The 27317-nt window shown below is 38.6% G+C and overlaps 1 protein-coding gene across 1 annotated transcript in view; it reads right to left on the bottom strand.

Annotated features, from left to right (window-relative positions):
- Window positions 1-27317, bottom strand: part of HMCN1 (hemicentin 1) — a 214120-nt gene that overhangs the window by 99179 nt on the left and 87624 nt on the right. The window contains exons 14-31 of the mRNA XM_009324659.1: window positions 22879-23020; window positions 22326-22453; window positions 21489-21602; window positions 20417-20575; window positions 19483-19677; window positions 18401-18499; window positions 16806-16933; window positions 14640-14784; window positions 12976-13088; window positions 11789-11948; window positions 10775-10949; window positions 8240-8367; window positions 5084-5356; window positions 3862-3957; window positions 3250-3444; window positions 2040-2170; window positions 1221-1368; window positions 605-731 (exon numbers count right to left, since the gene is read on the bottom strand). Coding sequence (XP_009322934.1) covers window positions 605-731; window positions 1221-1368; window positions 2040-2170; window positions 3250-3444; window positions 3862-3957; window positions 5084-5356; window positions 8240-8367; window positions 10775-10949; window positions 11789-11948; window positions 12976-13088; window positions 14640-14784; window positions 16806-16933; window positions 18401-18499; window positions 19483-19677; window positions 20417-20575; window positions 21489-21602; window positions 22326-22453; window positions 22879-23020 — 2656 coding nt within the window. The remainder of the gene's footprint in view (window positions 1-604; window positions 732-1220; window positions 1369-2039; window positions 2171-3249; window positions 3445-3861; window positions 3958-5083; window positions 5357-8239; window positions 8368-10774; window positions 10950-11788; window positions 11949-12975; window positions 13089-14639; window positions 14785-16805; window positions 16934-18400; window positions 18500-19482; window positions 19678-20416; window positions 20576-21488; window positions 21603-22325; window positions 22454-22878; window positions 23021-27317) is intronic.

The following is a 27317-nucleotide window of genomic DNA, read 5'->3' as shown; positions in this document are numbered from 1 at the left end:
CTAGCCAATGCCTATACTGAACTACATTGTTAAACACCAACACTATTTAAAAAACACAGCCCATTTTGTTTTTCGGCTAATATTTAAGCCACCAAGAATTCTTCTCTTGGTATGCTTTCCTGGAAGATGAGATGAAGAATTGAAACATGCAGGCTACAAATGTTTTAAAACCTTTAATGTATATATGCAGAACCGCACAAGGCACTAGCTAGAAAAATGTTTGATATGGGTCCTGTCTACCAATGAAAAAATCATGTCAGCAAAACAACTGTATTTTAACTAATATGTTTAAAATAATCCAGATACAATAAACTCAAAGAAATGGTTACATTTGTCTTGGTTCAAGCATTGTCTGGCTTCAAATACCATAAATCTGCTCTGCAAGTGCCAGCATCAGTAATGGGACAGTTCAACAAAGAAAAGAAGGATGCTAACTTTTGATTAAAGAACTTACCACCTCACACCACCACAAATTTTATCCACCGACAATAACTTAACACTAAGCAGTTAAAAGCTGAGCTTGCTGGTACAGCGCACCTTCTTCCTCTACATTCTAAGGGGGGAATAACCTAGACACAAACCACAAAAGCTATAATAGACTTACTTGCCATCTTTGAACCAGTGAATGTCAGGAAAAGGGAAGCCTTTGGCTCTACATTCCAGACTGATTTCCTGGTTGAGGATGACTGCAATTTCACCAGGGGTATCAGCACCTATTATACTTGGTGGAACTTTAAAAAGACAAACATTACAGGAAGAACTGCTATTTAACCAGGAAGGTATGCTATGAAACTGGAAGAAATGCAGTGGTGAATCATGCTATTCCCTTGAAACAACTTTAGTTTTCACTGCAAAGTGACTCCTGCTAGATCACATCATTTCTACCACGACAAGCACTTCCACACTTGTGCTGATGAACTGTACGTAAGAAGACTCCTATGTTAGACTGTTGTACACCCAAAATACAAAACAAAGTACCAAAGACCAAAATCCAGAAGTGAAAAGCAGCATTTTGTCTGTGTTACAAGAATGGCAAATTTTCAGTCTTCAAAAGCCACCATGAAGAGTGCTTCGACAGCCAATATTTAATGGGCAGCAAGAGGAAGAATTCATTTATAATAAATTGAAATTTAATGGCTTCTTAAGTATCAACTGTTTTTCAGATCACCATCTTTTAAAAAAAAAAACAAAACCAGAAAAAAACAAACCACGGAACTAACCTAGTATATCTAGGTTAAACAGCTTCTCAGAACTTCCTGCTACATTTATGGCTTTGCATGAATATTGTCCAGCATCATCAGCAGCAGCTTTAAGGAGCTTCAGTATCTTCCCATTGTGCAAAATCTGGAGAGTACTGCTTTCCACAACCTTAAAAGAACCCGAGACATTAGCCTTATGTGATCCAAGTTACATCAGCCAAATATCACAGCTGGATTTTTAAAAGAAAATGGTAGGTTTAGTGTAAGGATAATCTGTTTCCCCTTTCAGTTACAGCACTATCTCCTCAACTTCTGCAATCTATTCAATATGACTCGTAGCTCAACACACAATAGAGAGTGGGAAAACCAAAGAAATTTTTCATCCATCAGTAATGGTCAGTCACAAAGGTCCGTAAAGGGGTCTCTCCTCATCTTAAACTATCACTTCTCAGCTACAAGTAGAAACATAGGACTCAAGGATAATCCTGAGGAGTTCAAATCATCTCCAAGAGTTCTTATTTCTCCGTCTACAGAATGAAGAAAATACCATTATTTGTCCCCTCTGCAAGGGCTCTGGCATCTACAATACTGGGAGATTGCTAAGGCTAATGCCTAGGGGAATCTTGAAAATAAAAAGTTTACTTTTGACTTACTGAACAGCTGAATTAATGGATTAGCCATATTTAGCTGGCTTTCTGTGTGGGTGTTCTTAGTGCAGTTTAAATATAAAGGCACGTACATGTATTTATTTTAAATGAGTTCTCATACCAAGCACTCAAAAGTCAACACAAAACTGACTGATGATGGCTACGTTACTTCATTTAGGTTAATCATACATACCTGGATATCTTCTTTATACCAGGAGATGATTGGGAAGGGGTTACCAGATACTTCACAGAAGAGACTTACAGGGTGATGAACAACTACAGATGTATTTGTCACCTTTTCTTGATCTCTAATTTCAGGAGGAACTACAAGAAAGCTCAAAGTCATGTATTAAGCCTTCTATTCCAGTGATTTCCCACTTCCTCCTTCCCCCCCAAGTCAAGGACCACTGTAATCTAAATTTCTCACATCCTTTTCATTCCCTGCCCAACATTTCCATTTGCCTTTTGGCTCTGGACATATCTCCCTGTGTCCTTTCTTCTCTTTTTCAAAAAACAGTTTTCTCTTGCACAGTAACAGACTCCCAGGGAAATTCACTCAAATACAATCACCATCAATATTTTAAGAGAATAATCTTAAAATTTAATCTTAAATTTAATTTTATTTAAACTTAATCTTAATCTTAAAATCTCATGTTATTTGCTTAGCATATAAAGGAAACAGATTCCAGAGAGTCATCCTTCCTCTTCACTGCTCCAGTCATCCCCAAGAACATCCGCCTATCATTTGTCCCACTATGAATGCAAAGAGAATGGCCTTATGTGGTGGATTAGAAAGTTCAAACCCCACTGATGAGCCCTGCTCATACAAGATGGAATTCCTCTTTTTAGATCCCTCCCTTTTAAAGATAAGGATATAATCCTGCTCAGGCATCAGAACTATCATGGGAAGTGAACAAGGCTGGAATAGAAGTAATCTGTAAGAAGCAGAATATCAAAACATATCTCAAGGCTACCTGTAGAGTTTCTATTTTCCAATTAGGATTCTGGAAGAAGAATATCAAGAGCAAGAATTCTACTATTCTATGTTCATTCCGATAAACAACTTTTCTCATATTTATATTTGAAATGCAGACCTATCACCCAATCTTTAATTTCTACAGTACAAAAGTCTTCATTTGTTACTTGCATTAAAGTTTTCAAGTATACCTAGAGCCCTCTACAAATGAGATGCACCTACCTCTTTGAGCAAAAAAAAGATGGTTTGTGCATAAAGTCACAGAGAACAGAAACAATAGAAAAAATATAGAGTATCAGAATTATAGAAATGCAAGTGCTCAGGTTAGATTTTATAATTTAACTGCACATGGGCAGATTTAGGGCATACAATAAAAGAGAAGATGTTCTTCAAAAACAGTTCCCCAATAGTTGTATTTATTATTTACCGTGAACTTTCAGGTTATATTTTCTTTCTGTGCTCCCAGCTTCATTGGTTGCCACACAGATATACTCTCCATTATCAGAAGGTGTAACAGAAGCTATGATCAGCAGTGTCCCATCATCCGGAATTGAAATCCCTCTTTCACTGCCTGTCAGCTCTCTTCCATTACGTAGCCATTTGATGACAGGCTTTGGAATGCCTAACAAGAAAAAAGCAAAACTTCAAGAAATGGTTCACTCAGCTCAGAATAGGAAAGATTGAAACAATTCCCACTGCTTGCTGGAAGTCTTACTGTGAAGAACAATGCACAAGGAGGCCATGAGCTTTCAAACTTAGAGTAAGCCCCAACTGTTACAGTATGATTTTAGCATTAAAAATCTTAGTCCTAAACATTATAATATCCTTGTTGGCTAGCAATGACTTTTCACAGAACTTCTGCACACAGTGGTTATTTGAATCATTGTTAGTTTGAATTTTTCCACATAAAGTATATATGGAAAATACTGTGCAGATTGTACACTTTACCATGACAAGGAGTACACAGAAACTTAGTAATTTTCAGTGGCCAACAGAAAAATATACTTTTGTCACTAAAGGTGGTAACAATGATACAGACCTTTTGCTGGGCATGGGAATGCAATGCGTTGATTTGCCACTCTTTCTTGAAAGGGACTATTATATGGAGGGTCCAGATCATCGATAGTAGGAGACTCTGAAAGAAAATCTGACTCAAAAGCAAATCTTGACCTCTGCTCCTAAATGTGAAAATACAGTCTGGCAATACATAACACTTCTAAGTGTCTCTCCTTCACACGAGGTCAGATTCCAATAACCCCCCTTTACATTAATGAAGTGTACTATACAAGCAGTCTTGATTTCAGTGGGAATATTTAGGAAGTAAGCAGTACAAAGAGGCTTTCAAATTTGACTGAAACTGGTTCTCTCTAAAACCTGCTATTTTTGTTTTGAAGGTAGAGACAGTGTTCCTGCAAAATCTAAAAAATACTATTTAAACTGTTTTTTCTCATACCACATATTAGTACCACTAATTATTAGTACCACTTCCATCCTTTGTTCTTGCATCTCATTTTAAACTTGTGTGCGGACTGACACTATACAAAGTATATTATTTATAATTAAGTAAAGTTACTGGCAGTTCTTTGTTGTTTGTAACAAGTGGTTCTCAGCACCTCTAATCCAAAGGGATTGGAATGTTGCCTTTAGACTACTACAAAGAAGAAATAATTCCTGCTTAGCTTAAGTCAGTCATGCTACATTGACGCATGTCAGCCCATCAAGTGAGGAGTTATACTACATATTTAAATTGGCACTTTGACCACTGTTGGTGCCCCATCACCATTTCAATAGCATACTAACTGGTTAAGCGAAGAGCTCAATTTCAGCTCATGCAAAATTCCAATTCCATTTAAAGCCTGTGACACCAGGCTTTGAGGTTCAGAGACAATCTCTGAAAATGTGAGACATCTGAACACACGGATATAGTATTTGAAAAAGAGGTTTCCCATAGTGGAATCTGATTTTAATTACCTACTACAAAACCAAATCATAAGTAGCTTGAAGATTTTTTAATTAAAAAAAAAAAGTAATGTATTTTGAGTTTCTTTTTCTTATTTCTGCAAACTCTCCAAAGACTATTTGCCTGTTCTAATTTTACTTAATTAACATCAGAACATAACATTTAAGACAGATTTGGATTTTGCATCATGTAACAGTCAACAGCAAAGAGCATTGCTCTCCAAAACATAAACCAGACAGCACTGGTATGAAATTATACCTAGCCAGGGCAGCAGGCAAGATTACAGCCCGAACATAAATACCTTGAACTTGTACTGTTATCTCTGACGTGTCACTGCCCGCTGCGTTACTGGCAACACACTTGTAGATTCCGGCATCAGAAAGCTGGACATTGCTGATGCTTAGAGCTCCATCCAGGCTGTGGACAAACTGCCCACCATCTATTGGCACAGCACTTCTGCCTTTGAACCAAGTGATTGTTGGGGGAGGGATCCCCTGGGCACTGCAAGGTATGTCAACTCTGTGGCCAGCTTGGACTTTCAAAACTCGAGGCCCACGCTGTATCTTTGGAGGAACTAAGGAAGACAAGTTTAGTCCACAGTAATGTGAAGAAAATTATGTACAAGATCATTCTTAAGGCTGAGAGAGTTGGGATTGTTCAGCCTGGAGAAGAGAAGGCTCCAGGAAGACCTTATTGCGGCCTTTCAATATCTAAAGTTGGCTTATAAGAAAGATGGGGACAGACTTTTTAGTAGGGCCTGTTCTGATAGGACAAGGGGGAATGGCTTTAAACTAAAAAAGGGTAGATTCAGACTAGATATAAGGAAGAAATTTTTTGCGATGAGGGGGGTGAAACATTGGAACAGGTTGACCAGAGAGGTGGTAGATGCCCCATCCCTGGAAGCATTCAAGGTCAGGTTGGACGGGGCTCTGAGAAACCTGAAGATGTCCCTGCTCATTGCAGGGGGCGTGGACTAGATGACCTTTAAAGGTCCCTTTCAACCCAAACCATTCTATGATTCTATGAAATTCTTTTCCATTTTTGTCTTTTTAGAAAATGTCCTTCTTTATTCACTGAAACCAAATTCCCTCAGGTGACTAAGGAAGCAGACCTGCATGTTCTCTGCATAGGGTAGGATGCACAATACCCTACTGCTTAACTTACTTGAAGAAGCTACATTTCAAATTCTACTGTGTGACTTCCATATGAGTCGTGTAACATTATTATACCGAGCACATTTGAAGAGCTATGGGTACTGGCTCTTCATAACACAAAACAATTCAAAAGCTTTTATGATAAAGTTAACTACATTTTCCTTTCGACATTTTAGTTTCCTTCCTCTAATCCCTTATCTTTGTATGCTTCCAAACACAAGTTTGGACAAGGCGATAAAATATGGCTAGAAGAGATTTTGCTGGTCCCAAAGACTAATATAAATCCAACATAACTCTTTTGCCACAATGTTTTTCTTTCTAAGGATCATTGACAATAAAAAGACTTATAAAGAATGTCTGAAACAATAACAAGTGCCATTTTTCCAGACTCTCTGTTAATGTACAATTACAGATAAACAAAGATGTGCACTGATATCAGACTTCTCTATACACAGAACCAGACAGTAGTCTGTTATAGCCATTGTAATTTAATTAGTGTAGTCTGAAGGTTTCAGAGCTGCTGGGGGCAGGAGTTCCAATCTGGTACGTTTGTGGTATGTGATCCACTTCAAAGATGTGTGCTGGCAATAGGCATTGGCAGCAACACTTCCAAACTCTACATGAACCACAGGAGAACTATCTATGCACCCACAATTACCCACGAGAGCAACTAGACACCTTGTGCTGGTTTTGGCTGGGATCACCCTTATCTGGGCTGTGCCAGGCCATGGCTCCTGCACCCACTCTCCTATATGCTTTAGCACTGGCAGGAGGTACATGTGCCACAACCTGTGTTTCTGTCTGACACAGATAAAGAAGAATAAATGAGAGAGCACAGAGCTAACAACATGTGACATTGTGTAAGTGGTTAAGAGACTGTGGTTGGGGCCCCAGTAAGGGGAGATTTGGAGAGAGACAAGGGAGTGAGAATGTGATGATCTATGGTAAGAAGGAGAGAGAAGGGGTCATGGGTCCTAGCTTGAGCAAGAGCAACTAGACACCTTGTGCTGGTTTTGGCTGGGATAGAGTTAATTTTCGTCATAGTAACTAGTAGGGGGCTATGTTTTGGATTTGTGCTGAAAACAGTGTTGATAATACAGGGATGTTTTCATTACTGCTGAGCAGTGCTTACACAGAGTCAAGGCCTTTTCTGCTTCTCACACCACCCCATCAGTGAATTGGCCGGGGGTGCACAAGAAGTTGGGAGGGGACACAGCTGGGACAGCTGACCCCAACTGACCAAAGGGATATTCCATACCATATGATGCCATGCTCAGCATATAAAGCTGGGGGAAGAAGAAGTGGGGAGGGGGAGGGGGGGACGACATGTTCGGAGTGATGGCACTTGTCTTCCCCCAGGTAACTGTTACACATGATGGAGCCCTGCTTTCCTGGAGATGGCTGAACACCTGCCTGCCGATGGGAAGCAGTGAATGAATTCCTTGTTTTGTTTTGCTTTCGTGCATGGCTTCTGCTTTACCTATTAAACTGTCTTTATCTCAACCCATGAGTTTTCACACTTTTACTCTTCTGATTCTCTCCCCCATCCCACTGTGGTGGGAGTGAGCGAGCGGCTGTGTGCTGCTCAGTTGCCAGCTGGGGTTAAAACACAACACACCTTCACGGAGTGGGAGGAAGGCGGGCACAAACACAGGGTGCTGGTTTGAACAGAGGAAGTACAGTAAGATGGCTTAAGGTATTATTTTGCAAAGGTGGGTACAGCAGAATGTATATGCATATAGTTGTGCACCAAGACAGGAGCAGCTGCCTATCCACAGGTGGCACAGTTGCACACTGGTTTCACTACCACCTGAGCAGGTGTGCAAGAAAACTTTGACATTTGCTACCAAAAGAGTTTGGATATATAATTCCCATCAAGTTGGTGGGAACTTGACACCTGTAAGCCTCAGCCAACTTTCGTATTCTCAGCCACTGTTTGCAAACTTACTGCTGAGAAACCTCTCACACTAAGAACATCCAAGTGCATTAGAACAAGTTTTCAGTTCTTAAAATCCCTCTGGCTGACTTAAGAGTCAAATGTCATTGTGCTATAATTCTTCCACAAGTCTAAGGAACATTAAAGGAAAGGGGTGTGTGTGTATATATGTATACATATGCGTGTGTATACAATATTTCCCTTCCACATAATCAATAACAACAACCTGCATATGAAGATAATATGACCTGAAAGAATGTAGGTAATTAGTATTTAATGCACATAAGGAAAACATCTGAAAAGCTCTGCATGATGCTAAATTCCATGCGGAAACTTGCAGATGATTATTCTTTAAGTTAAAACTTACCATGTACACTTAGATTCACTGACTGAGTCACATTCCCAGCAATATTTGTGGCTACACAGATATACATTCCACTGTCTGAAACTTGTGTCTCACTGATCTTCATTGACCCTGAGGGTAGGAAAGTGTGTCTGGAAAAATAAGAAGCAGATTCAATACATGTTTATACAGTGTAAGGTGAATGACCTCTACTTACACATTGCTAATGATTGCTACGAGCTAAAATAACACCATTCTACAGGGCACACTGAGCTATGCCATATTAGTGAACTATGACTTACACTTACTCATTTTTTCTAACCCTTTTTCTAACCCCACTACATTCAGAATAAACAGCAAATATCTAAAATATAAGATCCAAATTAAAAAATTTGGTTCTAGCTACTACAGGAGATATTAAGACCTGTCTTGTTTCTAGAAATGAAAAAAAAACCAAACCCAACCAAAAATCAACAGGTAAAGAAATGGAACTCTTCAACCTCCTGTCAAAAATTTTTGCTCAGCCCAGGTCAGCAGGGTCAGAAAGTTAAACAACTTTTGATACTACTTCATACTGGCAAAAAAAAGATGTTACGTTGATTCAAGATGGAAGAGGGGATTTTGAAGAGTATTCTGATTCAAAACTGCCCATTCTGGTGTTTATAGAAATTTTCATTATTCATCAATAAATAGTTAACTACATAACATTAATTTTTACTACAGTTCTGGTCACAGATCTGTAAGATTACTAAATACCTTGGCCAGCCAAGCCAAAATTTTCTTATGTAGAAGTCAAAAGTAATAGAGACAGGGAAAATAAATAAGGAGTGAAGAAAAAAATGACAGCTACGAATCAACAAGAAGAAATTCAAGTCTAGAACTCAGGGTTATATACAGAATTTAGGCAAAGTTAGTGGGAATTGGTGGTATCATCTGTCTTCCTTTCTCTGGCACTGCATAATTAGGACAATGCTATCATATGGGCATTAATGGTGAATTTTGGGATTGCAACGGCCCGGAGAGATGAATGGAAAGAAAGTTAATTGTATCTCCTCCAGGCCACCCAAATCTGTCTAGTATTATGATTCCTCCTCCGCTGCCCATATCTTTCCAAACCATTTGTTTTGTTTTTGTTTTTAATAACCCCAAAAGATAGATTGCTGGGGCAACTTATCTTCCATTATTTTATCCACTAATTACTTTTGTTTTCTGATAAAAGTTCCTTCATTTCTGATTTCAGTCTTCTTTTGTTTACTGGTCACATTTCTAACATCATCTTTGGGTGGTCTCAAACAATTTTGTTTGGACTAATTCTTTAACTTTTGCTGACATCTGTAAACAATTTTATGGAATGAGCCGAGCTGGACTTACGCTACTCTGGACAACTTGGATTTCTCCACAACAGCCATGAGCAAGTAGCCTAATTTATCAATGCCTCCCGAGGTAAAATGAGGACAAATAAGGGACCAAGAATGTAGATTCATTAGTGCATGCAATGTGCTCACAGGACACAGCAGAAAATTCCACACAGATTACTAACAACAAATCAACTCTCTCTGCACAAGCCTCCTTCACCAAATATGCTGGCCCAGCAGCTATTAGTTGCTGGGGTCGTTGCAGACTCGCTGGAATGGGTGGCTTTGAGGTGCGGATGTGGTACAATTCCTTACTTCAGCTCAGACACTGGCTGATTCCTTCCACTTGGATCAGTGAGAGACACTAGACAACGGGCACAGCAATCGCTACAGTGTGCATTTGGACAGCATTACCATTTCCTGGTTTATGAATACAGCTGTAGGCTTCAACCCTTCTGAGGTATCTTGAAGACTAGAAAGCACAAGCACGCCCCGTGACAGTACCTGGCACTTCAACTGGGAACATACAGAGAATAATCACCTACTCGTTTCCCCTCTTATTTTGCACCATACTAAAATAATAAGGAAAAACTCCAACATTGTGGCCCATGCTGTATACAAGACAGTCCCCAACTCTTCATTCTCTAAGGCTGTCAACTCAAGATTTTTATGAGCAGTTAGCTATGTTTTCGCATGTTCAAGAGTATCTGGAGAGTTTTTGGATCCAAAACACAGCAAGCAATCAGCCCTTGTAAGCGCTCCCAAACATTTATCATCATCTGTATTCTGCTGGCAGCCCAGACTTCATATGAATAACAGACAATGCTCCCCTGAGCATAAATATGAAGTGCTTAAGAAAAGAAAAACAGTTTTTAAGCATTTATAATCAGGCACAGATTATGTGGGTCTCTGGGCACCACCACAGTACAAATATAATAGGATCTGTTTCGTCATGGCCTCCCGAGACTGTGTATAAACACACACTGGAATGGAAGCTGTACAATGATGCATGGTCTTAGTATCCTTCGGAAAGAGACATGTTTGGTTTGCAAAAGAGAGTTTCAAGACCTAGTAAAACAGGGTCCTCACGCAGGACAACTTAATACCTTCTGATTGATCCTGTGGCAATTAGAAATTATATACCCTTCCAAAATCTTGAAAGCTTAGATGCAATTTCACTTCTGTTTTCATTAAACATTGTTACCTTGGAGAGAATGGAGATATGAGCTGCATTTCTTTGGCCCAGGTAATTATGGGGGGTGGCAAGCTCTTTACTTCACATGGAAGTGTGACATCTTCCCTTGCAATTACTGAGATCTCTATGGGTTTATCATATGCATTTCCTTGCTGGTCTCCAGGCCTGGATACTCTAGGTTTCACTGTAACATGGAACATGTTAAGAAGCTGCAATGAATATACGGATTTGTACAAACGTAACACCATATCATTTTACTTCAGATTAAACATGTATTTTTTTATCAAGTATATAACATTACAATCCTATTTTTAATGACATGTCTGCAATAGACATAAATCACTGTAATGCTGATGTAGAGTGCCTGTACCTCAGACACTGGCTGATGCCTACATGCAATACCACAAATACCAGCAAGACTACATTATCTACCCAAAAAGCTGGATAGCAACAGATATATGTAGTTCATGCATATGCTGAGCTCTGTATTGCATAGGTAGTTTGCAACCAATACCTGAACTATGTTACGCTACAGCACCAATACCTACAAGCCATAAAAGCCTTGCAAAGCAAGCCTACACGTAAATCAAATTTTTATAATATTGGGAGATCGTAGGAAGCTTTGGGACCGATGGGATTAATGGGTCTTCATTCTTCTATCAGCAGGGGCTTCTATTCCTATACAGGTACTTCCTATTCACTTCCATAAAAGAAGAAATTATGATCAAACTAGCCCAAGATCCTAGTCCATGAACTCAAGGTAATGGGTATCAGGAGGTTTTAAGAGAATCATAACAGCTGAAGGATAGGCCTTCCAGTATCAGCCATTTGTAAAATTGCCTACTATGTGGATCCAGTGATCTAGGACAAAGTCAAAAGCACTAATCAGAGATTAGTTTAAATCCCATTTGCACTGTGGGTATCCTAGTTCACAATCCACCTGAGTGGGTTTTGCCATCTAAAGTAGAATGCAATGAGGGGAGAGAGACAATGACACTATATTTGATTTTAGCTCATACATACCATAGACAGTCAGCTGGACTTTCCGTGTAGCATAACCAGCAGCATTTGTTGCAGTGCACACATACTCCCCAGTCTCTTCACCGCCTGGTGAAACTACATACAGACTTCCATCAGATCCTGCAGAAAATTTCACACTGCTGGAAAGAATTACTTCTCCTTTCTGTGGAAAGAAGAAGAAAAAAAAAAAAAGTCCACAGTGCCTGGATCTTCTAAAATAAAACAAATTATAATCATTTAATTCAATAAAAGCTAACGCTTACAGAGATAGAATAAAATTTAATGAAAACATAAAACTATTAAAGGAATATAAAAATATTAGTGCCTGTAGCATCTCCCCTAGCTTACCCCACTGCTGTGATCCATTCATATGAAAACTGCTGTATTTTTAATATAACACCGGGTCAGATTTTTCACTGTGAAATATGCTCCATGCTCTTTAATGAAGTTCTGTAGACCAAAATATTTGCAGGCAGTCTGACTACACTGAGCAATATTTTAATTTACAGTACAGTACCGCTTCTATTATTTATGGCTGAGATGGACAAAATATTTTGAATTAACTAAGAAGCCTGGCCCCAAAATTCCATCCATACAAATTAACTAACTTCAACTAACTTTTCACACTCCTTGAGTGTCACTGTCTAAGCAGTAACAACAGCAGAAACACTTGATACTGTTTTTACAGATCCCAATTTTTAAAACAAATTTTAAAGATTTCAACTGAGTTAATTTGGACATTGATTTCTGATGTCAAAACATCTTGTCAAGGACGTGATTGAAAAGTGACAGATGGTTAACCCCAGAATGCCATTATTAGACACACTTTCCTCAGAGAAAAAAGTCATCTTAAAAGCAAGGCTCCAAAACAAAAATGAACTTTCAATCTGTGGCAGTTTGCCTAATCTCAAATTATCAATTTACAACAGGAATATGAACAATTTCTAAAGTGTTAAAAACAAAGACACAGCAATAACGAAAGCCCTTCCACAGAACAGAACATTGATCTACGGCTGGACCATGGCCAGAAAGCACCGCTCTAAGAAACAAAAGCAGATACGAATAAATAGAGATTTCCAGGTCCCTCACGACTGAGGCTTTTGGCCATGTTTCTTGCATATACTTTTCATGACAACTAAAGGATGTGTTCAATTCATCTTTCACCTTGAACAGCTAAGATGAGAAATTACCTTGGACCAGACAATAGATGGCTTAGGAACTCCACTTGCTTTGCATGGTAATGTTACTGGGATTCCTTCAATGGTGCTAAATATCTGCTGTCCGTGCTGAATAACAGGCAGAACTAGAAATAAATGCAAATATTAAACACATGTAGAAGACAGATTTCAAACAATGGCACAACTCTTACAATAAAATCCTTATATTCAATTACCACTTCATGCACGCAGCAGAGTTTGGGAATTTTCAGCCTCTTCTCTGAACCCTAACATTGACAATGACCAGCCACTTTCTCCTCCACTTTCCAATCTTTCATGACAGAATAAATACCTGTTCATAACAAAGCATGTCAGCCATAGGTTGATCATTGGATTAAGTACATATAGTTTTAAACTAACTGTAGGTATTTCACATAGCTGATTGCAATCATTTCAGAAAGTCTTTGTCACAATATCTTCTGACAACATTTTAGGCCAGGCTTCCCAAAATGATACTGTACATGATTCAACCTATATAGCACCTTTCATGAGAATGGGTTCAGCATTTGTGGTGCTGAATCAATTTCCATCGATGGACAACATTTTGAACAGAGCAGATATGAGAGTGAAGAACTGATCACACTCCAAGCTTATTTAATATTTGTTATAAATGCTACAAAGTTGCGCTAACTGCAGTGATGGTTTCTGCAGGGACTGATTGTCAAATGAACTTGAATAAAAATACCAGACTACTTCACAAAACCAGTAACAAGAGATAACAAGAACCCCAGTTCTCCTACTTAACTGAGCTGGTTTTGAATTAACAACAGAAAAAAGAAGATTGGATTTAAGGCTATAATACCAAAAACTAGATCCTTCTAAAAACATACAAATATATTCCTTTCTGTTCTCAAGCTCTGAAATGTTCCAAAAACTAGTGTTGACATGGAAGACCTTATTAGACACTGAGTACTTGCCGGTATTAAAAAAATAATAGCTATTCTTAACATAAAAGGATGTTCCAGCACCTTCAATGAAGCTTAAAATAAATCTCCCATGATTAACTTAACACGTGAGAAAATTTCAGGCTGTAAACCATGAAGTGCTTGTGACCCCATGAAGCATTAATACAAGTATCTTCAGCTGAAATACAGATGCGTTACCACAATGCTAACACTTTGATTTGCTGTCAGTGTAATTTTTGGTATGTTTTAATTAAAGAAAAAAAAAAGGGGGGGGGGGAACCCAATAAAAAAACAAACACATTTTGCCAAACTCATAATTCATTTTAATTCTAATTCTCCCATGAGTTGTGCTTCCTTATATCAGTTGTGAAACCCCCAGACAGCACTTTTCATGGTTTTCCAGTAACCTTCCACTTGCATCTGTTTTGTTGATAAAGGTTGAGATGAAGACTGCACAGCCCAACCTCCGTAGATGTTTAAAAATGAGGACCTTTTATGATCACAAAATGGCGTTATTTTTGTTTTCTTTTAAAAATAGTCTCAATCACTCAGTTCCCTGTGCAGTGGATCCAATTTCCCACCATCATACTTTACAAAGTCACATCATTACAAAAGAGGAAATTTAAGAAATTAGTATAACTGTAACGAAAAGCTCTGGTGAGAGCTCCTGTTAGTAAGAAATGCACTTTCGTCTTCTATTCAGCACAAAAGCAGTAAGACAGTGTTCCTTACCATACACGTTAACAGTAGTAGTTTTGTTGCTTGTCCCAGCAACATTACTTGCCATGCAGGTATAATCGCCACCATCCTGCAGCCGAACTCTTTCAAGGTGCAGGCTTCCATCACTGCCAACGTTCATGTAGGGATTAGGAACCAGCTGCCAAAAGAGTGATGTAATGTTTTACTGAAGAAAATAACTTGTTGATAATATTTGCTTTGGGATGCAGCATGGCTTTACTTGACTATTTCACATTCTTAAAAATTATATGTTCCTGGAGAATTTTACTAGAGCTTTTCCTACCTTCCATCTTTCGTAAAAAGCTGATTTAAATAAGAATTTTGGAAGCACCTCATATTTACTGCTGGAGTGAGATTAAGATCTGCAACAGCAACTCTGCTCTGCCACAGCACATATAGAACTGCCACTCGCGCTTATAATTGTGCACTGAAGCAAAACCAAACTTAGCTGTATTATTTTACTGTATTTTTTATTGGTTATTCCAGTAACCCAATTTGATCATAGATCAGCTCTTGAAGAGTGCGATGACTTGTTCTTCCACAAACAGATCCTTTTTTTTTTTTTACAGTTATCAAAACCTTCTAACTTGCCATATCCATCAAGTAGAAGATATCAGCTCTGAAGCATACCGTTGTGAAAGATAAGAAAAATTACAAATTTCATAGAAGAGTAATTTTTTAAGTTATATACCCTACAACAACAACAAAAAAAATCAATGAGCTCAGCAACATAGACTTGCCTTACAGAAAGGTTATTAGAATGCAAAGTTGTTCCAGTCATGCCATGCTTAGAAAAAGCTGCATTCTTCTCCAAACAGAACTTACTCCAGCACTTCCCTTGGAGTGTAGCTTTTGCTGCAAGCTTACAATTACAGGAAACTAGCACTACTACACAGAGGAATTAGCAACTCAACAAATCCCGCCAGTATTTCTCACAGAAGCTACAGCCTGTGCTACTTGCACTTACACAGTCTAAAGAAAAAGTCCAATGATTCCCAGTGATTCAAAAATTCAGCAGAAAACTCTAGCAAGCGAAGGGTCAAGTAGTGCCAGGGTTCTGCTTGGTGACAATAAATAAAAAAATTTGCTATCATTTTTTAATTACAGCTGTGGAGAAAGGGCTTTAGGGAAAAATTAGCAAGCAAGATAAAAAGCAGGGCTTCACAGGGATGTTAAAGTCAGTACTTTGGCTACTACTAAGGAAATGAAACTTCACTCAGACAACTAACCTAGGCGCGGTGCCTACACCACCTTTCTGTCTGCAGAAGTTATAAATTGGCAATGGTATGCTCTCTAGTGGGAAAGAAAACATACATGCTTTCATGCTCTGAGCAGTGCACCACTATGAAAGGAGTATAAGGTACAGGGATGCTGACATTTATCTCATCCCATCAGCAACATTAAAAGTCATGATATTAAACAACCCCTAAATCTACAGGAATTTTCTGGTATCTTTGTTTTTAAAAAATAGGGAAAAAGAAATGCTTTTCAGTTACCAGGGTTTAAATTCCAGCACTTTTGTCATTCTGGTGGGATATTCCACTAGCATTCCTATATTCAGAGCTTAAGGCTGAAATTCAGGAGCTAAAGAGAATGCATAAATCTGCTTTGAAAGTAAGTAAAGTAGAAGATAAAAGGACAATTCACAAATACTTTGGTTCCAAGTTCTTTTCTAGACCTTCACATCCCTCACTATCATCTCCTATTCCCTGATCTCCCTTTCAGAGTTAGAAATTTCCTAGCGTGGGCAGTGATCAGAGTGAGGCATAACTGTCAGGATGCCACACTTCACTTCCACTTTCAGACTTTGAACAGTAATAAACTATTGCTTCTCAGGGGAATGGCTGTACTCCGAATGACAGTGCCTGCAGAAACTCAGAAGCAGCTACTGCCTTACAGATACCGCCAACTGGCTTCTCCTGAGGAGGCAGCAGCTCCTGCTGTGGTGGTTGCCTGCTGTTATTCACCTCAGTGACACTGGATCCTTGTTTCCAGTGATCCAGTTCAATCTCATGAAGCATCTTTATTTGTAAGCATAAAATCTATCAGTATATTTGTACATCAACTTTTGTAAATTAAACCAAGTTGCTATCGTGGCTTCAAATATCAGTTGTAGATTTTCTCTGCCAATAAATCTTACAGGAAACAAAACAGTCTTACCACCATACTGTTTTTAATCCACCTCCGGTCTGGAATAGGGTTTCCAGCAAGCAGTACACATGGCAAAGTGAGCTGCTGCCCCTCAATTACATTGGCTGTGGCTGGACTTACTCCAATCAGAGGTGTAACTTGAACAAAAGAAAGAATTAGAAGAAATTATTAGGAATTTTTATATACTCACGTAAAGTATTACATTTGAATTTTTATTATGAGTCCTGTCACTAATGCTACCTGCAGCAGCTTCAGACAAAGGTCTCCTTGTGCAAGGTACTATACAAATACAGAGCAAGAAAAATTTCCTACAATGAAAACTATATGATTTAAATAGAAAGGAAAAAAAAAAAAAGTAGTCTTCAACAAACAGCATGAAAGTTCCAACATACTTAATTTTATGACAAAAAATACCAGATGGGGTTCTGGTATCTGAAATGTCAATGATGCAGGCAGGAAAAAAAAGAAAAAAGAAACAAAAGAAGGTGTGGGGTAGCACAGGAGTGAAAAGGAAGCTGGAGGAATACATGTACAATGATCCTAAGACTAAGAAATGGAAGCAAATGGAAGACATTTGTCCAGCTGAAATGGGATCCAATCCAGCACTTCCCTGAAAATTCATGTTCCCCTGGATACCAAGCTGATATCGTTTTTCCTTACTTGGGCAAAATACCAAAGAACAAAAGTAGCAGGTTTGGTGAGGACAAAAAATAAGTGGTAATTTCCTTTGGGCATAAAATTTTAAGGGATTAGAATAGAGGTCAACAGCCTCTATTCAGTATGCTCTGTAAAGAGCCAACAGAAAGCACTCCTGTGCACATGCTTTGTAAATTAATTCTAAATAACGGGGTTTAAATAACACTTTTAAATAGACAACATGTTTTTACCTATCAAATACTACAAGCTTTACAGATTTCCACCACATGTTTTAAGTTAACAAATGCTTTCTTTGATGGCAGACGGACTCCATTCTTATCCTCCCACATTCCATAGCATTGTTGTTCCTTTTATTGCCAATTGTCCAACTGAGATAATAAACAACTCCTTAATAGCACAGCTATTGTCAAAGCTAGACATTTATTGTCTACTTGGATCACTAAGATTCCTTCCCAGTTATGTCAACACACTGACCTAAGCAAGTTCATTGCTGCCTTTTTTACTTTTTTTAAGATTAATTAAATGGCAGAAACCCCATCATTAGCATTCATCATCATGGTGATTTTTCAGTCCTTAGTAAATTTTCTTAAGAAGAAACAGAAGACAGGATAAATTACTTTAAGGTACGTGTTACAAAGTATAGATGGAACCAATTCAAATTAATGTAGCCAGTGAAAAGATAATGTTCTAACATGCTAAATTCACTGAAATAAATTATAATATTCCATGCAAATGTCTTCTGATTCAGTTTGTGTGGATGACTACATATGTGTAAATATAGCGATAGATAAAAGCATATAGATACATCACCATGTATGTACATAACCCACAGACACCCTATTTGTTGCACAAACACCACCAACTATCACCTCCTCCAGTATATTCCAGGTATTAAAATGCTGCCAGTCTTTCCTTTCACTGTCGTCGCTGACATTAACCAGTCTTACCCAATCCAGTTACTGTGATCGTAGCTGGCTGTGACTGAATCCTTCCAAACTGGTTCTCAGCTTCACAGATATAAGTTCCTTCATCACTGACCCACAAACCTAGAGCGGGGGGGGGGGGGGGAGAGGGGAAAGAGGATTTTGGGGGGGGGGGGGGGGGAGTCAGGAAAGAGATCAGACTGCAGCATCTGAAGTGATATTGAAAAGTTTGCAATACATGGATACCCTATGCTTTTATCTTTCAGTTTCAAATATTCGTTTTTAGCCAGATCATCCCTTTATCTGTCACCAAGTACAGAAGCGATGACTATATGAGCACCTGAGTAAAAAAAAGCATTATATACATATATATTATACTTTTCATCACTTTATACATTGCATATACTTTAATACCACATACGCTAAGGTGCATAAATAATATATGGCAGTACACTATATATCCACACATACATACGCTATCATGTAGTGCGTTTACTGTGGAATGCTGCTTACTACATACAGCAATGTGTGTCTGTATGTGAACAGTGGGTGAGTAGTACATAAGACACGAGTTACTGCACTGTACGTACAGCAGAAAGGAATTACTTCACCCAACCTGATTATGTCTAGAAAGGAATAAAAGAGCTGATTAAGAAAACAGAATAACATCACTTAGTGTACAGGTGACCAAAATGCTCCAAGTAACTGAAATCGTAAAGCCACTTGCAGAATTTCTAGTTATTACCAAAGTTAGAACTTGCCTAAAACAATGAGTTTAGAAACACTTCTCTCAAAAAAAAACTCCAAAAGATGAAAATCCATGGCTCTTCAGTATTAACAAAGAACGTAACCCATATTTATTTAAAAAAAGGTGTAATAATTTATATGAAGAAGAGTGATGCCAATGACCAAACACAACTGAGTTCACAAACTCATGGAAGAATGAACTGCATGTCAAAAGCAATGAAGTCAGTATCAGAAACACAATCTCTGATAAAAATCCAGTCTTCTTACAAAGTTAGCAATTTTATAAACTAGTATGGTATTCATTGCATATATCATATTTCCTTCTGGAATCTTTTTTTAAAAAAGTTCAGTCTACCTACTGTTAATAGATAGAGCTCCTGTTCTGAGTTGACTGATGGAACTAACTGCAAATGGTCTTGAGAAAAGGGAAGCACCATTTAGCCGCCTCCATTTAACCTTTGGTTCTGGGTAACCCTGAACATAGCATGGCAGCGTGATGTTTGAGCCAATATCCGCAGATTCATCACTGGGTTCCTGCGTGAAAACTGGGGGAGCTGGGAAAAAAAAAAAAAAAAAAAAAAAGTACACAGAAAGTGAATTGGGGTTGCAACATGACATTAGTATTCTGCTTACACTATTGACAACCTAAATTTATGTCCCATTATGCACAATTATTCTCCTAACAACAGATTCCCAACTCTAGAAACACCTTACAAAAGCAGTCTTGTATGCTCTGTACTTACAAAGGGGAGCTCAGAAATGGGCTAAACATCTCCAAAAAATGAAGATACAGCCACGCCCATCAGATGAACGTGCATACTCAAATGTTAGCATTGTGAAGTTCCTCGTCTCCTTCAAACAGCATTGCTCATTGCTTCAGAAAGTGTATGTGCCTGACAGGAACATGCATTTTAAAAGATGTGATGTGTCAGGCCACAAGCAGTTTGAAATAATTAGGAAAAGAGGAGAGGAAGGGCTAAGTTACAATAACTTTACATATATTCTCTACTTGAGAACTATGTTAGGTTGAGGTTTGAACAGTTTCCTCCTCTTCTGCCTCCCTCTTCCTCCTCATAACTTTTATACTTTGCAAAAGAAGTGAGTGTGAAGGGAAGTTGAGGTCCAAATAGGACAAGGAAACTTCTTAGTGAACACCACCAAAAAGGTGTTCCCAGCACACACACACAAACTTACATGTATTTGTGAGAAAGGTTCAGATAACCAAGGCACCATTGACCAGATACATAAACATTGAAATTAGAGTGTTCACTGTCTAGATTGCAAGCTACTTACAGCCAACATCTAGAGTTATCTTTCCAGAAGCTCTCCCTGCATCATTGGTAGCCACACAGGTATAGTCACCAGCATCCAGATCTTGTGTTTCCTGGATCTTCAAAAGACCCCGATGAGTATCAATAATGAGAAATGCTGACGCCCTCAACTCTAAGTCACCTAAGTCCAGACAGAAAAAAAAGTAACAAATATAACAGGGTATTTATCAAAATTATTCCAACAAAACTGTCCAAGTTTGAGATTAGTTCACAACATGCCTGTATTCATTTAGCAGATGAGTACTCTGACTTCCACTCAACTGAGTGGAAAAATCCATTACTACCTTAGATACAATCCCTTTTTATTTATTTGTTTCACAAAGGGAACACAAACCCAAGTAGCTTTGGACAGAGATCAGCATTAGGACAGTGTGCCAGGCTGTATTTCTCCTTCCCAAGTTAGAGACTACATGTGACGGCCACTTGTCTGCCAGCTCTGTACCAAGTTGGGAACTCCACAAATACACAATACTGACGTGTAACAGTCAGAATTGGCCCACATGTACTCTTCGGGATGAGTATCAAAGCCTGCTTTAAAATACAAGCCCACCATTAACGGCAGTGAGTTGAGAAGTAGCTTCCTTTGAGGGAAGGTTATCTGCAAACAGACCAGAATGGGGTTTGTGCTTCCTTCCCTCCAGCCACTGTCATAGATGAAAGATTGGACTGGATAAGCTATCTGTTGGCAATATCTACCAAACAAGATTACTGGTTTTCCAGAAAATCAGTGGGCAGGTGGCTTCTACAACCACACACAGGTGCCAACTGCTTTTTCTGAGAATAAACATTGAGTCTTGAGACATGGGATTCTCTAACTCCCATTTAACTCTGTGAAAACTCCTGCAGTTGTGATACCCAATATCCTGCCTCACTACTTAAGAAACTGTAGCAGATAACTCAGATTCAGAAGAAGGAACAAATAAAGTTCCCTAGGCATTGCAAAGGAATTTGAGCTTTTGAGAAAATGAAGTCACTTCAGGATCATTGTTCTAAATATTACTGCTAAAGTAAACAAACCAAAGTAATAAGTGCACCTTTAAACCATTTAACTTGGGGATGTGGGATTCCAGTTGTTTTACACTCCATAATAGTTGTGTCTCCAAGAGCAACCAGAATTTCACTTTGAACTATGGTCAATGTTGGGCCCTCTGAAAAGAAACAATATAGAAAAAATGAGTTCCTTATCCAAAGCATATACTGTTTTTAAGACATAAACCATGAAACACTCTAATTTTATCTTGTTATATGGAACAAGATTTGCATTAAAAGTCAGAAAGCCTTAAAAATCATGTAAGGTGACAAACATTGGGAAATGGAAAAAGTAGATTCTGGAATGTCCAGAGCACCTGGACCATATGTAGAATATACGAGAATTTAAGGAAAGAATTGGAAGAATTTGATCATGTAGAAAGTAAAAAGATTCATTCTCTCTCCTGCTCCAGCCAGATATTGGTCATCAAGAATTTTAGTAGTCTGCTATTAATATAATAACGTAGTGTTTACAGTACATAATTTGGACTAGGACTCCACAGTGCTAAGCCCACTATAGGAATTTACAGAAACATGATTCCTTCTCCAAAGACCTACTCATGTTTGCAAGCCAACCCCACTTTAATACCCAATTTTAGGGTTTTCTTTTTTTCTTAAAGACAGCATAAGAAGAAACATTAAGGCCCAAGTATCACCTAACAATACTACTAAGATTTGAACAGAAAACAAAAGGGGCATTTGTGAGCTGTTCAACATCTTTTCTGAGTTTTTTGAAATTTCTACCAGTATGTTCTGCATGGTTCTACTAATTTTAACAGTTCCTCCCTTATGATGTATGAGTTTGCTTTTTTTAATTTCACTACACTTTTTCTTTTACTTACCGATGTATGCAAGGGTAGATGTCTGTTTCTCTGTCCCAGCTGAGTTACTTGCCAAGCAACCATAAATTCCTGCATCTTTTGGATTTGCCTTTCTTATGATTAAGGTGCCTTCTGGGGTCAATCTATACCTGGGAACACACAGGCAACCAAGCAAAATCATTAGTTAAACAAGAGAGAGTAATGGTTACATCCACACTCCAAGCAGGAACAGCAGCAGCATGACCAGATGGTTTATAAACAGGTATTGCTGTTTTTTTCTCATGATAAGCAACAATATTAGTATTATTACATCTATCAGAGAATATCGATGTATTTTGTGAAAAGCATTTAAATTAATCTTGTAAAAAGCCTTCTAAAGAAGAGAACTAAAGTATTTCTATTTTAGACATGAGGAAATTGAAATTAAAGAGTTATAAAAGTGAAGGTTGAGGTACTATTTCCAAAACTGACAGACTCCTGTGGAAGAAATAGTCAGAATATTTTGGCATTCTTCAAAACTTCTCTCTCACATAGGAAAAAAATAAAAATAAATAGAGAAAGCTATAATCCCTACCTGCTTGAACCAATAATAAACATATCGTTGTGTGTCCATAGTACTGTTGGCTTTGGATAACCTGTTGCAGAACACCTGATAGACACTTCAGAGCCTTCTGTAAAAGTCTGATTCGTAGGTGAAATGACAACCCTAGGTGGTTCTAGTAAAAGAAATTAAAAACAGCAATTAAAAAATCCACTTAGAAAACAGTTACAGATTATAATAACCACATTATTTCCATTTTCAAACAGCTATATAGTGAGAAAACAATCCTAATAAAGGTCACATGAATGCTTCCCTATAACTGCTTTAATTTAACACAGATAACGACCATCAGACAAACATGAATTGCATTGTAAGGTCAGTGACTGCACTAAAATATAATCAGTCTGGTGATAACACATTCTTTAAAGTCTCTTTTACTTACAACATTATTCAAGGAGTTTCTAGTTCTTGAATTAGCTATCATTTCTCAAGAGCCCACTCATTTCCTCACTTCCTCTAGCAGTCTACCAATTCCTCAGCACAAAACACGCAGGCCTTTATAAAAGTTGGTAAATCAGGATTCAGGGTGCAGAGACCAAATTAATTCACATGCCTACACAGTTTGCTTTGTTCCAAGATGCAGAATTTGGAGCTCCCAAATGTGGGCACCAATTCTAACAAAAAGCTGCCAGAACCAAGCAAAGTTCACCAACATGATCCAACAAGGTCACACAGCCAGGCTGAAATAAGAGTAAGTAGTGCCATGCCATCATTTTGAATAGAAACTATGAGACTGTTAGTGGTTTCACATGGATTCAACTTGAACACAATAATTATGTAATAATTAACTTAGAATTTTTAATGCACGCTTAAAACTCAGCAAAGTAGCAACAGAGACAATTTTGGCATATTTGAGTCAAATTTGTGCAGACTCCTGAAAATGAAAGCCAATGAGCACAACCCTCTGGCAGGCCAACAGTAAGAATATAACCCGAACAATGAAAATAAAAGTCACGATGAATGTGCACACACACAGACAGAAATTAACAGCAAAATCATGTTGAAGACAGTTGAATCTGCAGTGTTAACAATGCCAATGGATGTTATGGATTTCAGCTGCATTTTCACCAGAAAAGTGGTTGGTGAACTTCATAGAATTCATTCACGTACATCCTTAGACAGATTTCCTCAGTAAAAAAGACCACCAAAACAATTCACTGTAGCAACTGACATTTTCTTCTATGGTACGTACAATTTTGTCTTACATATAGTGGCAAGAAAAAGATCCACACCACTTAGTGGATGAACAAGTAGCAACTTGTAGTACTAAATGCTGCTACTTCATCTTAGTTATGGCACAAAACTGGCTACTATTAGATCAGTAGTATCAATCTTCATCTTAGGAGCTTTGCAATCTTGCTAATCACACACTGTATTATCATGTATTCCTCTGCAGCTGATCTTTTTAATAGCAACCATAGAATGAAAAGCCTAAGCCTAACTCTCCCTTTTGGGAGAGTAAAAGAGGCTAAATACACGTAACAGAGGTACCTTGAATCTACGGCTGCTCTGCATAGCTCTTTTTTATTAGCTTCAGTGGGAATTACACCATCCTATAGGCTCAGGTGACATTTGACATGTTTTCATGGCTGCTAAGGAAAAATGTGTCTAAGAGCCAGTACACACAGCCTATTTATGTGTGGCATAATCCATCAAGAACAAGATGAAGGTGGGATGCTATGCAACTTCCAGGTGAACAGCATGAATCTTTCTAGTTCAGTCTGTCATAATGCGAACAGAAACAATTCGGAGTGCTACTACAAATGCCTTTCTAGAAGAACTAATACCATGCCCTTTTCATTATCACTGTGGGGAGAAAGATTATTTTCTACGTTCTGTGTTGTAATACCATTTGCTTAAAAGCTGCTAACTAAAAACCACAGTATTTCTGGCCTGGAAGAAGAATCTCCCTGCAGAAGATTGTGCTGCTTCTAGGACAGAAGCGAGGCAGGTTCTGTCTCCTTGCAGGGCAAAAACACTGTGGGGATTAGGGACTGATAGAAAACCTGAGATAATGAGAAATTAAATGGTTTTCAAATGCTCAAACATCAAATTAAGAGCACAGATATGAACAGCAGGAGATCTCTTCACCTTTTACATGGAAGGTTTTATCAAGAGTAGCATAGGTTTGGGAAATACAGGCTGGTGAGTCTATAGATATTATCAATCAAGTCACACTCTGCTGACTTTAGCAAGGTGTCTGTGCCTCTGCAGGTCCAACTTCACTTGATAATATGGATTAATTACATCCCATTACAGCCGCAAGGCAGGGGAGTACATAATAGTACATATGGATCTGTCCCATGGATATCAGACATCTCACTGTCTGCCACAATCACAGTTACTATAGAATGATTCATCCCGTAAGACATCTTACTGAATAGGAGACCAAGGTTCCCAAGGAAAATATAAGTATTTTTGAAATATAATTGGTAGCGACATCAGCATGCAAGTCATGGACATAATTCTGATTTAACTTCTTTAGTATACTTTTATTTAAAATATTTGCACTATGTTTTGTGTTTAAGTTTCATGAATAATTCATGTATGTTAGTGTTTCAGGCAAACTTATCTGCATGCCCCTATTAAGCACATAAAACCCCCTCTTTCAAAGAGAAATGTAATTGCTGTTTTGAGGAAGGCTTTTTGATGCAGTATGGCACCTGGTGCTCAGGGGGTAGAACTATTATTGCCAGGACTCAATGACTCCGTTTTCAGTCATTAACTAGACATGTGAGGTTGTGAAGGATTCTGAGATCTGTAAGTAAAAGTGTACGCAAAAACCACACAGCTATACTGCCAAAGACAAGGAATAAATTATATAATAAGCAGCAACTAATTTGCATACAGTTGCAAAACTGTAAACACAGATGCATATAATGCCTTATCATTTCCTTTCTTAAATTTATGTCCATTAATCTTCCCCAAGTTCCTTAGTTTTTCACTTGTAGAGTAGATCTAATAAAAAGCTGCAGGGTCCTGAAAAGTCCCTCCCGTGTTTCATAACAGCTCTGAAATCTCTGAGCTCGCAGAGGAAAGGCACCAGAGGAAGGCAGGGCCACAGTTCCAGAAGGACTAGGATTAAATCCAGATACGAGGGGGCAGGGAGAGGCAAGAAATGGATGCAAGTTACAGAACTGTCCTCAAGTGATTCATGATGTACACAGCTTTCTCAGCTATTTTTACTTTGTTTTAAATCCTTCCAAGAGACACGGGGAGATAGTCTGCATGCTCTGGTCTTCAGGAAGGTCTCCTCTCCTGCTGATATGGGGAAACTGTTCGTCTCAGATGGCAGTTACACATTGTGCTTTGGCAACACACCATTGCCCATGCAGTAATTTTCACACAACGATATTATCGGGTGAGCAAAAGAAATATTTGTATTTAACATATAATCAATGAAATTAATTTTAAAAAGTCAATATACACGGCTGTAATTCTAGCTGGTAGCTTGAGTATCAGTGAGGCCACGTTTGCCACTAATTAACCATCTCGTTTTCTTGCTCAAAGGCCAGCAACCACGCAGGCATGCAGAATGGGCTTTCTTGTATGACAGGTCAATTCGATTCTTTTGCTTTGTTCTTTGTATCATAGGGGAGAAGATTTGCACACGGGCAGGAGAAGCAGTGCCAATCCCATTCAAGGCTGTAGAGTAAAACCTTTTAAACAACACAGATCATGTGTAAAGCTTCTGAAGAGAAAGAAGGCTGTTGTGAAGATTTCAGGGTCTGAAGCATTCACACTTGTAACCATCGTTGGCCCCAATATTCATTAAAACCATTTGAAGCAGTTAAACTTAGCATGAAAAAGGGACAGCAAATACCAAATTTTTTATTTCATACAACATAAAAAAACCTCTTATCACCCTTTACTAATAAAAAATAGACTTATTGCCAATGTTTTTTCACTACTTTCTGCATGCTTTTTTTCTTTTTTAACAGAAACTTTTTCCCAAAAGCCACCCTGCAGATGATATTTGACTGAACCATTACTTGTAAAGTATCAATATTTTTGTGCCGCACCCTCAAGATTCTTTCTTGTCTTTCACACTAAGAGCATTTTTGGAAAACTGAATGATTCAACCTATTCACCTGACAAGCAATGCATTAACAAGGCCAAATAAGAACAACTATTTGTTCTTTATTAGCCACCGAGGCGAAGGGCTCCGAAGCGGAGGATCGCGCCGGGGGACCCTTCCTGAGGCGGCAAAACCGCGGCAAAACCCGCAAAAAGCAAAGGCGCAGGGAGTGAGAGGGTGCCCCAGCCCCCCACCAAGAGCCGGAGGAGGGAGCCCCTGACGAGCGGCAGCGCTGACTCAGCGTGGGCGGGGACAAGAGGGGCGGCGGCCAAACCTCCCCACGTAGAAGAGCAGCCCCCAGGGAGCGCGAGCGACCCAGGAGCGCGGCGAACAG

The sequence above is a fragment of the Pygoscelis adeliae genome, unplaced genomic scaffold, assembly GCF_000699105.1.
Source record: "Pygoscelis adeliae isolate BGI_AS28 unplaced genomic scaffold, ASM69910v1 Scaffold126, whole genome shotgun sequence".
Taxonomy (NCBI): domain Eukaryota; kingdom Metazoa; phylum Chordata; class Aves; order Sphenisciformes; family Spheniscidae; genus Pygoscelis; species Pygoscelis adeliae.
This window is presented reverse-complemented; position numbering and strand designations above follow the sequence as displayed.